At 42.8% G+C, this 14960-nt stretch overlaps 1 protein-coding gene across 1 annotated transcript in view; it reads right to left on the minus strand.

The window, feature by feature from the left end:
* Positions 1 to 14960, minus strand: part of LOC137341448 (dynein axonemal heavy chain 17-like) — a 574489-nt gene that overhangs the window by 435337 nt on the left and 124192 nt on the right. Inside the window, exons 13-16 of the mRNA XM_068004561.1 lie at positions 10220 to 10366; positions 9638 to 9746; positions 3966 to 4069; positions 2064 to 2204 (exon numbers count right to left, since the gene is read on the minus strand). Of these exons, the coding sequence (XP_067860662.1) occupies positions 2064 to 2204; positions 3966 to 4069; positions 9638 to 9746; positions 10220 to 10366 (501 nt within the window). The remainder of the gene's footprint in view (positions 1 to 2063; positions 2205 to 3965; positions 4070 to 9637; positions 9747 to 10219; positions 10367 to 14960) is intronic.

The raw sequence follows: 14960 nt of genomic DNA on the forward strand, positions 1-14960 counted from the left end.
TCAATTTTACGAGGGCTCCTTGGTGCCACACTCGGTCAAATGCTGCCTTGATGTCAAGGGCAGTAACTCTCACCTCACCTCTGGAATTCTGCTCTTTCTCCATGTTTGGACCAAGGCTGTAATGAGGTCTGGCGCCGAGTGGTCCTGGCGGAACCCAAACTGAGCATCGGTGAGCAGGTTATTGGTGAGTAAGTGCCGCTTGATAGCACTGTCGACGACACCTTCCATCACTTTGCTGATGATTGAGAGTAGACTGATGGGGCGGTAATTGGCTGGATTGGATTTGTCCTGCTTTTTGTGGACAGGACATACCTGGGCAATTTTCCACATTGTCGGGTAAATGCCAGTGTTGTCGCTGTACTGGAACAGCTTGGCTAGAGACGCAGCTAGTTCTGGAGCACAAGTCTTCAGCACTTCAGCCGGGATGTTCTCGGGGGCCAAAGCCTTTGCTGTATCCAGTGCACTCAGCCGTTTCTTGATATCACATGGAGTGAATAGAATTGGCTGAAGACTGGCTTCTGTGATGGTGGGGATATCGGGAGGAGGCCGAGATGGATCATCTACTCGGCACTTCTGGCTGAATATGGTTGCAAACGCTTCAGCCTTATCTTTTGCACTCACGTGCTGGACTCCGCCATCATTGAGGATGGGGATGTTTGCAGAGCCTCCTCATTCCGTTAGTTGTTTAATTGTCCACCACCATTCACGACTGGATGTGGTACGACTGCAGAGCTTTCATCTGATCCGTTGGTTGTGGAATCGCTTAGCTCTGTCTATAGTATGTTGCTTCCGCTGTTTAGCATGCATGTAGTCCTGAGTTGTAACTTCACCAGGTTGGCACCTCATTTTTAGGTACGCCTGGTGCTGCTCTTGGCATGCTCTTCCACATTCCTCATTGAACCAGGGTTGATCCCCTGGCTTGTTGGTAATGGTAGAGTGAGGAATATGCCGGGCCATGAGGTTACAGATTGTGCTGGAATACAATTCTGCTGCTGCTGATGGCCCACCACCTGCCGCAGGCCCAATCTGGCAGCTATGTCCTTCAGGACTCGGCCAGCTCGGTCAGTAGTGGTGCTACCGAGCCACTCTTGGTGATGGACATTGAAGTCCCCCACCCAGAGTACATTCTGTACCCTTGCTACCCTCAGTGCTTCCTCCAAGTGGTGTTCAACATGGAGGAGGACTGATTCATCAGCTGAGGGAGGGCAGTAGGTGGTAATCAGCAGGAGGTTTCCTTGCCCATGTTTGACCTGATGCCATGAGATTTCATGGGGTCCAGAGTTAATGTTGAGGACTCCCAGGGCCACTCCCTCCTGACTGTATATCACTGTACCGCCACCTCTGGTGGGTCTGTCCTGCCGGTGGGACAGGACATACCCAGGGATGGTGATGGAAGAGTCTGGGACGTTGGCTGAAAGGTATGATTCTGTGAGTATGGCTATGTCAGGCTGTTTCTTGACTAGTCTGTGGGGCAGCTCTCCCAATTTTGGCACAAGTCCCCAGATGTTAGTGAGGAGGACTTTGCAGGGTTTTATTCTTATTGTGACTTTTTTTAGCGAGATTTTACAACTGAGTGGCTTGCTAGGCCATTTCAGAGGGCAATTAAGAATCAATCAATTGCTGTGGGTCTGGAGTCACATATAGGCCAGACCGGGTAAGGACGGCAGGTTTCCTTCCCTTCAGGACATTAATGAACCAGATGGGTTTTTACGACAATCCGGTGATTTCATGGCCACCATTACTGATACTAGTATTTAATTCCAGATTTTATTTAATTAATTGAATTTAATTAATTGAATTTAAATTCCCCATGAAATGCCCCACTCCAGCAAATCCTGGGCCAATATGTCAACCAACTTACAATGAACAATGCTACAGGATCATAAACAGACAACAGATTCACTTTAATAGAATAATATATTTTATATTATGTTTTACAGATCTCCTATCTTTATAAAACAGCTTGTCATTCAATTTATCATGATCAATCCCACAGGAGATATGCTAGGGTTCAGAATTTTAAAATTCAGGATGCTGTAAACAGTGTACACTTCTCTTTTTACCTCTAATAATGCATGGAGCTTGACTCCATCTTCACTAACAGTTGCGTATCTTTTGTTTAACATATTTGGTCGTCCATCAAGGTCCAAGAATGAATCTTTTTTATTGCCACCTCTTTCAAACAAGGGGGTTGCTGACCATTCCTACCAAAAAATCAGTAAGAAGAATTATCGCAATCCAACTAATATGATAAAACAGCATGCAACAGCACAGCATGGGTAGAAATCGGTAGTAGCGAGTACTGGGAAAAACCACTGCATCTGTGACCATGTGGATTCTAGAATTCGTTGGCTTGGAACCTATGTAAAAATACTTCTGGCTTGTGTATGTATGGAGTAAGTGTAGTTCCTGGATATAGATTGAGAATATTGTTTCGCGTAGGGGTTTCAAAAGCAATTAACATGTTGCAGGTTTATAAGTAGATCCATGGACTATACTCTACAAAGTATTAGTGAGATCACTTGTGGAGTAATACAGCAGAATTTCAATCTCCACTCACTGCAAGTGCATATTGGAATATTGCATTTAGCACCCATGAAATTCCAATAAGCATTTGCAGTGGGCGTGGTACCTTGTCATAGGACAGGTCTCAGAAAATGTACCCCATTGTGTCTAGATGTGGTCTCCATACTTCAGAAAAGTTATAAGCAAAGCAATAGAATTGATTCAGAAATAAGCCACAAAGATTTTAGATTACAAAGCAATGAATAGAAGCTTAAGAAGCTAAAACCACTGCCCTCTGTGCTCCTTAGATGCCCTCTCCTTCCTCGGTAGATTATGTAATAACCTGCAATGGCCACTCATCCCATGTTGCATCAGAACATTGTGGGTTGAGCCCTACATCAGGACTTAAGCTCATATTTCCAAGGCAGTCAGAAGTGCCGTGGCTTTGTATGAAATGTTAAGCTAAGGTCCTGTCTTCCTGTTCCAGTGGTTCAGGTGAACATTAATGATCTTCTGGTACTATTCAACAGATTATTTGGTCATTCATTTTAGGGCTGTTTTTAGGCCATTGCTGTTTGCAGAACAACTATCCCATTTGCCTATGTAACATTTACTGCACTCCAAAAGTAATTAATTATGTAAAGCAATTTCAGATATTCCAATATAAGGCAGATAGAGAGAAACTCACAGTGAATTGTGCAGAGGAGGGGTACATATGTATTATCATAACTTTTCTGTAATCCTTTGGGACGTCCTGAGTTATTTATATAGTGCCTTTCACGGCAAGTTCTTTTCCTTTAGTCAATATTGTCAGTGTTCTTGTTACACCTTTGAACTCTTCCCTTTCCTTATATGATACATTTGAATGGGACTTCAGGACTCACTTATTAGTTATATCTCCTCCCCATGCCATAGAATTGAGTAAATTTCTCTCCCTCTGCTGTTGACAATGCTTTACAGTCTTTAGCAAAGCATTAACAAAGGCTTTTCACCTTGTTTTATTCTGTAAATTGTCTTTCACAATGGGAGCAAGACAAAGAATCGCGCTAGATACTGACTTTTTGTTCACTTTCCACTTAATAGTGGCCTTGATCACCTTTTCTGTATCACTTTACTCCCAGAGAAGAATTACCTTTGGTGTATAGGTTAATTACTGATATAACAGAACAGTACAGGTGTTACATTTTAACACTGCTTGGCTTGAGCTATTATTGTTACTGCCAATATTTCATCCTGTACAACACAGGACTGGACTGGAACCAAACTCATTTTCTCTTATAGGTCATGAACGTAGACAAAGATTACAAATATAGGAATTAACACAGCCTTACAAAATTGTGCACCTTATTTAAGCATGCTGTTTAACTGTCCCCAAGTTCCCTATTACAGTGAAGTTGCAGTGTATCAGCATTCTGATTCTCATTATTGAAAATCTAACATTGTTTCCAGATTGTACTCACCATCATTATGAGATGCATCGTTTCTACATTGTTTTTGGCTTTCTGAATCCTACTCTCAAGATCATACAATATGTTTCTCATCTCCTGAATATACTCCCAAACACCTATCATGTGACAAAAGCGCAAAGAAGTCATTTTCATCCTGCTGTATCACATATTCAATATGTTATGTTTTTTTTTGTAAAATCTAAACAGCCAACACAGATTGGGTGTTTGAATCCCAACTTTGGCTAACAGTGCACTTGGGGGCCTGGAATTTCCACATGATTTCCACCCAAATAACAGCAGAATCTGAGCAGAATTAAATGAAATAGCGAAAAAGACTGCGGAATTTTAAGCGTAAGTTACACTCACCACCACTTTAATCTGGAGTTCCGCGATCTTTTACACTGGTTCAGAAGTCCATTTGCCTGAAATAATCTCCCCCCACAAAACTGGCCATGCTCCCAGGCGGAAAGGTGAGTTTCCGCCAATTGTGCCCATTCGGGAGTGTTCATCACATTGCACCTAGAGTCTCAGGCGCACAGGAACCCATGGTCACATTAATCCATCGCTAATGACCTGCAGCTGCAGTGACCAGCAGTCAACTGAAGCCTCACTCAGGTCTGTTTCTTATACTGATGCTACAATTACTTTAAATTACTTTTTAAATTAAACTTAAATTAATTCAAATTCAGTCATTTGATCTGCCATCAACTGAAGATTGTACATGAGACCTGTAACCAGTCTAACAGTGCACTTGGGGGCCTGGAGTTTCCACATGATTTCCGCCTAAATAACAGCGGAATCTGGGCAGAATTAAATGAAATAGCGAAAAAGACTGAGGAATTTTAAGCATAAGTGAGTTACACCCATAACCACTTTAATCTGGAGTTCCGCGATCTTTTATGCCAGTTCAGAAGTCCACTGATAGGCTTGTTTGTTCAGCTGCAGCAATTACTTAAACAAATTTTCAGTTTAAATTAGTTTAAATTCAGTCATCTTGAGGCCCCAACGGCCACGTTCCAGTTAATAATCGATTACGATCATTAACGCTGCTTGATTGCGTTGATAGATGGGAGATTTTACGTTCGGGCTTCAGCTAATGAGCATGAGTGGAAACTTGGGTGAAACCAGCCCAACCACCTCAGCAAAACCAGCGCAGTGTTCAGCGCATTCTAGGCACATTTTATCGATTGCGCCCCTAGCGGAAACTCCAAGCCAATATTCTTTAGATTGCACAATGATGATCTTGACCAGATATAATGCAGCGTGGAAGTAAATTGCTTCTGCTGAGAACAAAATAAATAAAATGGGTAGGAATTTTATTCTTAATCAACATTATTAGATGGCCAGAGAAAAATATTGCTAGAAACCTTGAGCAATGTCCATGGTATTCATTAATTTTCTTAGCCATGATCCATGTCAAATAGTCTGACAGGCTGTAAACCTCCTTAAAACTGATGCCATTATTTAACATGGAATGGAAGTAAGACTAATGGGTCTGTAGTTGTCTGTGTTTGTTTTGTCACCCTTTTTGAATATGGGTATCACATAAGCCTGTTTCCAATCTTCTGGTCCCTCCCCAGTGTCCAGTGGCTCCCTCATAATGATTATCAGATTCACAGATCTCTTCCCTAGTCTCCTTCTCCATATATCCCTAGGGAATTTATTTGTTTTCACACCGATTAGCCTGCCTAGGAGTTCCATCTCATTTTGAATGAAGTAATTGATTTTGCTGACAAAGAAATGCATAGAAGTTACAACACGGAAACAGGCCATTTGGCCCAACCAGTCCATGTCAGCGTTCATCTTCCACTTGAGCAAACAGTTCTAATCACATTTACCCATCCTGTTCCCATATCCCTTCAATCCCTTTTCCATCATCCACCTATTCAATCTAATCATAAATGTTGACATAGTTGCTGCCTCAGCCACTAAACCTGTAAGTGAATGCCACATCCTCACAGCTCTTGTGTATGAAGTTTCTGCTGCCCTCTGTTCTAAGAAGACGTAAGTATAAGTTACAAAAACAGAGAACCATGTTAGATGCTCGGAGGTACTTCTTTTCACAGAAAGTTATTGACCCTCTAGAATAAGTTGTAGCTGCACTTAACGTAGATAAGTCACCCGGTCCAGATGGGATGCAAGCTATGTTGTTGAGGGAAATAAGGGTGGAAATTGCGGAGCTACTGGCAATAATCTTCCAATCATCCTTAGATATGGGGGTGTAGCAGAGGACTGGAGAATTGCAAATGTTAAACCCTTGTTCAAAAAAGGGTGTAAGGATAAACCCAGCAACTACAGGCCAGTCAGTTTAACCTCGGTAGTGGGGAAACTTTTAGAAACGATAATCCGGGACAAAATTAACAGTCACTTGGACAAGTGTGGATTAATTAAGGAAAGACAGCACGGATTTGTTCAAGACAAATCGTGTTTAACCAACTTGATTGAGTTTTTTGATGAGGTAACAGAGGCGGTCGATGAAGGCAATGCGGTTTATGTGGTGTATATGGACTTCCAAAAGGCTTTTGATAAAGTGCTGCATTAAAGGCTTGTCATCAAAGTTGAAGCCCATGAAATAAAGGGGGCAGTCGCAGCATGGATACGAAATTGGCTAAGTAATAGGAAACAGAGCGTAGTGGTAAATGGTTGTTTTTCAGCCTGGAGGGAGGTATACATTGGTGTTCCCCAGGGGTCAATACTAGGACCACTGCTTTTTTTGATATATATTAATGATTTGGACTTGGGTGTTCAGGGCACAATTTCAAAATTTGCAGATGACACAAAACCTAGAAGTGTAGTTATCAATGAGGAGGATAGTGATAGACTTCAAGAGGACATAGACAGGCAGTTGCAATGGGCAAACACATGGCAGATGAAATGCAGCGCAGAAAAGTGTGAAGTGATATATTTCGGTATGAAGAACAAGGAGAGGCAATATAAACGAAAGGCTACAATCCTAAAAGGGGTGCAGGATCAGAGAGATCTGGGGGTATATGTGCACAATTCATCGAAGGTGGCAGGGCTGGTTGAGTAAGCGTTTAAGAAAGTATACGGGATCCTGGGCTTTATAATTAGAGGCATAGAGTACAAAAGCAAGGAGGTTATGATGAACCTTCATAAATCAATGGTTCGGCCACAACAGGAGTATTGTGTCCAGTTCTGGGCACCGCACTTTAGGAAGGATATGAAGGCCTTAGACAGGGTGCAGAAGAGATTTACTAGAATGATTCCAGGAATGAGGGACTTCAGTTACATGGATGGACTGGAGAAGCTGGGGTTGTTCTCCTTAGAGCAGAGAAGGTTGAGAGGAAATTTGATAGAGGTATTCAAAATCACGAAGGGTCTAGACAGAGCAGATAGAGAGAAACTGTTCCCATTGGCGGAAGGGTCAAGAACCAGAGGGCATAGATTTAAGGTGATTGGCAAAAGAACCAAAGGCAACATGAGAAAAAACTTTTTTACACAGCGAGTGGTCATGATCTGGAATGTACTGCCAGAAGGGGGTGGTGAAGGCAGATTCAATCGTGGCTTTCAAAAGGGAGTTGGATAAGTACTTGAAGGGAAAAAATTTGCAGGGCTATGGGGATAGGGCGGGGGAGTGGGACTAGCTGGATTGCTCTTGCAGAGAGCTGGCATGGACTCGATGGACTGAATGGCCTCCTTCCATGCTATAACCATTCTATGATTCTAAGTTACCACCATGTGCAGCCAGCACAGATTCACTGCAAGCATTCGAAAGAGAGCTGGGAGAGCTTCTGTGAGTAGCAAAATCTCTACATATAAAAGGCAGGTGAGTAATTGGGGTCAATGTCATCAGTCACCATGGTCTCTTGGAGTTCACTTGATTGCTTTGAGAGAGAATTTCCCAAAGTTTTTTCCCCTGGTTTCCCAGTTTATGTGCCTCTCTCAAGAGTTTGCATGAGAGTGGAGGGAGCGAGGGACATGGTGTGTGTAAATTACGACATGATGGGACAGCACAGACTTGATGGACCAACTGGTCCTTTCCTTTCCTATCCTTTTTCATATATTTGTATGCTCATGATAGGCACAGTAGGGCCTACATCTGATGATAGCATGCAAAGATCCTGCTCTGGGCCTAGTAAAAGCCCCAAAGTGCACAATTTTTTAAAATTCATTCATGGGATGTGAGCATCGCTGGCAAAGCCAGCATTTATTGCCCATCCCTAATTGCCCTTGAGAAGGTGGTGATGAGCCACCTTCTTGAACCACTGCAGTCCGTGTGGTGAAGGTTCTCCTGCAGTGCTGTTAGGTAGGGAGTTCAAGGACTTTGACCCAGCGACGATGAAGTCGGGATGGTGTGTGACTTGGAGGGGAACGTGCAGGTGGTGTTGTTCCCATGTGCCTGCTGCCCTTGTCCTTCTAGGTGGTAGAGGTCACGGGTTTGTGAGGTGCTGTCGAAGAAGCCTTGGCGAGTTGCTGCAGTGCATCCTGTAGATGGTATACACTGCAGCCACAGTGCACCGGTGGTGAAGGGAGTAAATGTTTAGGGTGGTAGATGGGGTGCCAATCAAGCAGGCTGCTTTGTCCTAGATGGTGTCGAGCTTCATGAGTGTTGTTGGAGCTATACTCATCCAGGCAAGTGGATGAATTCTGAATGGCTGTTCTGTTCCCTCAGGGTACAAAAAATAATTCCTATAATTTTCTTTAAGTCAATCTGGGCTTCTGACTCCCTCTCAGAGTGGCAATGTGCCACTCTGAATATCCACTGCCTTCATGAGCCAAGCATCTCTGTTGTGCTACTACAGGCGTAGATGCCCACCTCTATTGTTTAAATTACCCCAACCCAAGGACTGGGATGAGAATCGCCATGGGAGAACTTCTGGTTGTGCAATGGCACCGCAGAATTTATGGGCTCCCATTCTTTAGTGCAAAACCATGTAGGCTAGTGAACTTGATGAGTTGGTGTACTCTATAAGAGAGTACCCATTACTTTATACCATTCCACGGACTACAACATGAGAGACTGATAGCCAAATCGTCAGTTTTCTATATGATCACAACCAATGCAGTTACATTAAGTATAAACTCAATCTTTATGCAAGAACACAAGAGTTTCTATAGCTACCTCTCAGTGTTCTGTATCTATCCAAGGAGTCTGCAAAGAGCACCAGCAGCAGAGATACACACACTGCTACTCCTGCCCATGGGCCAGTTTATCATAGAGTGTTACACAGAAGTTCAATTGTAAAGCTAACAATTGTTTGTTGCATCAGGGTTCCTACAGCATACATCAGACAATGAGGAACTTTGTAAAATTGTTGTTGGCACCGCAGGACAATTTTTCCAAGTCTTTCTACATTCCCAACAACCATCAACATCAAATTTGTATGGCATCTTTCCTTGCTGAAATACTTTCCAATTGCACATTGCTGTTATGCCACCTAATGTATTTTAAACAATATACATGTATGAAATCCAAATAACAATCAAATCAAATTAAATTCAAAGCACAAGGATTGTGTGATTGGATTTATCATTAACATTACTGTTAAATCAAATTATTTTACTTTTAGAGGTAGACTGAACAAAAAATACTTCTTACTTTGAGAAAAATGCACATTAAAAGGTTGTACACAAGTGTTTAGTTTTGCTTCTGGCTGCAATAATATTGTAATATAAACACATTAATTTCAAATTGTAAAACAAAGAGTCAACATAAAACTTACCCACGCTATTCCAGTACAATTGGCGTTCAGCTTTAATCAATTTAAAATCTATTTCACTCAGTTCTTCTTTTATCAGAGGATATTCAACATCAAGAACTGTAAGTCTTATCTGAAAGAATTGAACAATATTATAAATGCAGAATTGTTACTGTAAGGCTTTTTCAGTTACCCAAAGTGGAAATACCATCCCTTTTGATTTTTTAATAAATTACATTGAATACAAAATGGATAGAAAATAGACACATAAAACAGATACAGCACCCATTTTTGACTTTTTTTACAACCTACACATTTAGTGCATATCAGTGACTGAAAAAAGTCCTTAGTAGAACCATAAAATGACTGTCAATACTTTTCAAGAATTCAAGAATACCTCATTTACATTAACTAAACATTAGTCTTTCAGTGTAGATGCCCAAAATAACACTTAAAACTATTCTAAAATACAATACATATTATTGGCTGGATAAAAGTTAAAATTACATTAGTAACACAAGAAATCTTACGTTATGATCTGAATTATAATCTTTAAAAGTTCTCTCACCAAGTTTGCAAAAATGTAATGTAAAGTCTGAAACACACCTTGTTATACCATCCAACAATAAGATCTAAATTGTCAACAAAATTTCTGAAAGTTTTGTTCATTGAAAAGACATCACTTCCACTCTCTGGGATATCTGTCCTTTCCTGAATGTTCAAATATTTAACTTCTCGAAGAACTGCAACCAACTACACAAGACAAAATAAATGAAACCATCATAAACAGCATCTAAAAGACAAAGTAAGCATTTTTTGAATAAAATAAGATATAGAGAAAAACCTGGAAGGCTAGAGGATAATCAATAAGGATTATTTTTCTTTTTACTACGGTGTTTATTACTTTTTGAACTTTCCCTTCCAATCAGATTATTTATGATTCCAGCCCAAGAGGACCCGGTGAGACTCCATCTCAGCATGCCCAATATTTCAATGTAAGGAACTATAAATGTAAAGCCACATTCCACTTATCTGTGGCATAACACACTCTATCATCACATAAAAAAGTAATAGGATACCCTAACAAAAATATACCAGGCTATTTTACCAGATGTTCTTATACAGCTATATCTTATTACAAATATATGAATACATCATAAACCAGTAGGAAGTTTTAGGGATCAAGGCTGGATAATATGCATTAGAACCTCACTGGTTCTTCTGCAATCCATCAGTAATCTCCTCAAGATTTCCCTATGCTAAGCACTATATTCTGGCCAAGAGGGCAAGCAGACAATCTGGTCCCATGCCTCTGCCAATGCTACCATTCTTCCTGCAATAAAAACGTGCATGAGAGTAGTCCAGTGCCCTTGTGTTTGTATATCCTCCATTCAGTACCTGTTCCTGATGGGGCAGCTTTTAAAAAGTCAATACCTAAGTAATCAGAGGTTAGAATCATTATCGTGCTATTTTGAGACAGAGTGCAGGGGGCCGAATTTAACTCGCCAAAATTAGTGTTAACTGGATGGTAATAACTTCAAAATGGGGTCAGTAGACTTACTGCACCATTATGGCTGCTGCCATTTTTACAGGGACCTACCACTGGCGTAGATTGGACCTCAATTTCCATTTTAGGAAAGAACTGGTCAGAGCATACGGAGTGATGCTTTGACCAGTTTTACTGATGATACAGCCAGATAAGGCCCCAATAAGCCAAGTTTAAAATTATTTTTGTGGGGCCAGGAGGAGCAGAAGTGCTTCTCTGGGCTCCACAAGAATAATGTAGGCGGCTGCTGCTCTGGGCTCCCCACCTCCACGATTGGCCCCTCTCCCCCATACCTACCTTACTGCTGACCAGGTCGGCCTCCAGACCGCCCAATATTGGGCCAGCCTGCATCCAACGAACTGTATCGCGAAGCCCGTTTGGGGCAGGCAGCTCGCTAGTTCTATTTAAATGAGGCTGGGGCTTCAAAGTAGCTTTTGCCTCTTCGCTACCAGAATGGGCAAGCAGCCACTCAGCTGCTCAAACATTAAAATTTACCCTTGGAAGTTATGTCACCATATCATTCAAAGACAACAAACCTTTTATGACACATTTGAGCCTAGAAATCCCTCCTGTCATTACAATTATCAAATGCATTAATGTGGAGGAATTTCTGGAATTCTTCTATGATTGCCAGCTTCATTTGCTTCTTCAAAATTTTGGCTAGATTTTCCTTAAGGATAAACACTAGGTGAGAATGAAGCAGGCATGTGGCCAAGTGACCCCTCAAGATTTCCCTGTATTTGCACCCATTTACCACTCCCACAAATGGCTGCTGCTATAAAAGTGATGTGCATGGTACCTCACAGCCAGAAAGAGGTCAGATGAAAAGTCCCTCAGAAATGCAATTTCTGCAATGCTGTTTCAGCTGGAAGTCACTTCCACTACTTTGAAACTGCAGGTTCTGGGCACTTAGAGGTACTTTGTGAAACTTGCTGAGAATTTAAAGGGAGCTGTGCAGAGTGAAATAATGGATTCCCCTCTGGAGATTCCATTGTTCCTGTGCTTTGAGGGTGATGATGAGGTGATAAAGAAGGCAAGCATGTGAGCCAAAGGAGTGTGGCATCATGTATATAGGCAACATCAGACCTGCAGGTAACTCTGCCACAGGGCCTGCAGTCCACGGAGGTCTGAATTTTTCCTAAAGAAAAATGTCTGAGGAGGCTGCATTTTCCACTTGACACCATGACAGCTATTGGAACCTCATTTGCAGCCTTTTTCCTCCAGGGACACTGCCTTATCTGTAGCTGTGAAGGTGACGATAACATGTAACTTTTGTGCATCCGGATGCTTCCAGGCTGCCTCTGGTGACATTAGTCACATTAGTCAGTTGGCAGTTCATCACTGCCTTAGACACATCACAGATGCCCTGTCTACGCACATCTCTAAGTTCATTCGCTTCCAAAAGGACCCATCAAAGCAGTATAGTACAGAATTATAATAGCTTGCTGCATCCACTATAATTTGGCCATTACAAAGGGATTGGGCCGAAAGCCACAAAAGGTGAAAAGGAAGAAGGTGCTGGAGACCAATCCTGGACACACGCCAAAGCCCAAGAGAGAGATAAGGTGAGTCCAGACACCCTGGCCTGGATTTTAACACCAGGCGGATTTTTGGGCAGCTGGGTAGTGGAGTGAGTTAGAAACTCATCCACTGCACTATAAAACAGGCCCAGGGTATTTTAACTCCTGGGCCTCATTATAATCTCGTGGACGGGTTTCCCACCTGATTCACTAACACAACAGGAAACCCGCCTACTTTCAGAGCATGAGTTCTACCAAGTCAACCAGAGGCATACCTAATGTGGGGATGCACCTCTTAAAATGAAGTTACATTCCCTTCTGCAAGATTTCACTTTGGAGTGGTGGAGAAAAAAAATGCTGCAACATGAGTCGCTGGCAAGCCACAGGTACTCTGAAGCCTCCCTTGAAGTCCTGCAGTAAGAGGTCAGGGTGAGGAATGAAGTTCTCCTTCCAGCCAGCGGGAGCAGGATCCCAAAACACCAAGTACAGAGAGAGAATGTGGAGATTGTCAGCTCTAGAAGCATCACCCCCAGGATCTGGATGCAGCACAGGAAGCGCTTCAATGACCTCACAAGAGTAGCAAGGGTGAGTACGGTCCTTCATTTTATCATCTCTCTCAACAACACATGGCAATAGAACATTCCCTCTCTCCCAATAACACTCTGAACAATTTCTTCCCCTCCAGCAGAAAAGGCACACTAAACCACCTCTCATTCTCATGCGAAACCACACTCACTACTTCCGTGCTCCCTTCACAGCAGCCAGTGGTTGCATTTTCTTCTCACTCGGTACCCTTTGCAGAATCACCAACTTCTCTCATGGATCCTTCCTCAATTCACACTCCAGACATGCGATTTCCATTCAACACGTCCGCACCCTGATTCCATCTTGCTTCTTCTCCCTCTCAGCATCTGCACAACAAGCAAAAGCTCCACACATCAGCACTCTCCTTTCTAGATGACACTCATTAACTCTTGCTGACTGTCTGCGCAGGACAAGACAGTGCACAACACAAGGGAGAGGTGGAAGATGGGGGGAGGACCAGCAAACATCATAACCCTCTCCAAGCTAAGCAACAAATGCTAGAGATCAGTGCTGTCAGAATAGGAGATTTCAAGGCCAGGGGCCTCTCTGAACAGGGTCTCTATTACTTGTACCCCATCATGAACCTCAGAAAAGTACACAATAAGGCAGCTTGCACTGCGATGCCTGTCATCTGCTACTGTCCAGCTTCTCTGTGCCATGCTAATTCTTGTTCCTTTTCTCTTTCCTCTATGTCCTGCTTAGTAACCATAGGCCACAGAAGGAGGCACTTCAGAGGAGAAGAATTCTTCTGAGGAGGCATCGTCACACACTGCATCACTCCCAAGCACCAGAGATTGACAGCCTGGCTGGAGGGGTCTGCACGTGATGAAGCATCCAGCACTAGTGTGCAGTAGCAGGTACTGATGGCAGGGAGAGCACAAGAGACAACTCACTGTTGGGTGAGGTCCTCTCCTACTCTGCTGAGGAGGACAGAGATAAGGAAGTCAGGGGCCCAACTAAGAAAAGAAAACTGCTTGCTTCACACAAGCAATTGTATCAATTATTGGAAGGCCTACCAAATGGCTGCCTTGCAGGATCTGGGCTCAAACCTGTGACCCACCTTGAAGAGACAGCTGTCCACCTTGGAGAAACTGGTGGAGCAAACGAATAAGGGCTTTCGAGGCTTCTCTCATCTTCTGCATTCTGTTTTCCTGCAGATCAGTGGAAGTGATGAGCCTAAGGCCCATGAGAGTGGCACGTGTTGCCGTCTCTCAGGATATCAGCAAGACCATCCCATAGCCAATACCAACAACGATGCCAGAAAGCTAGTTGGGGGAGACTGCACCGGAAGCAGTCAAAGTGCTGCACTATGCAGCCCAGCCCACTCAGGCTCAAGCTCACAGAAGTCAACAGCCATGAGCATCTCATAAGACCCCACATGAGCAAAAGCAGCCTTCCACCAACTGTGCTGAAGCCACTGGGGAAGCACCTCATAGGAGTAGAAGAGTTAGCAAACCTTTTAAGAAAAGCACTACGGGTTGATCACTTGGCTGACAAAATTGTGTTTGGAATTAAAATGATCACCTTTAACAAATTTGACACTTTGGTCTATAGTTTATTTTCATTACAGCTTCTTAGTCTGCATTGTCAAAATGTCATTGATGCAGAATCAAGGGAGTGGTGAAGAAGATAACAAGCACTGTTAATACTGAGGGGCTTTTTGTGACATTTCAAGTAAAGGAATTGAGGTCACCGA

This window comes from Heptranchias perlo, chromosome 23, assembly GCF_035084215.1.
Source record: "Heptranchias perlo isolate sHepPer1 chromosome 23, sHepPer1.hap1, whole genome shotgun sequence".
NCBI classification, from domain to species: Eukaryota; Metazoa; Chordata; class Chondrichthyes; order Hexanchiformes; family Hexanchidae; genus Heptranchias; species Heptranchias perlo.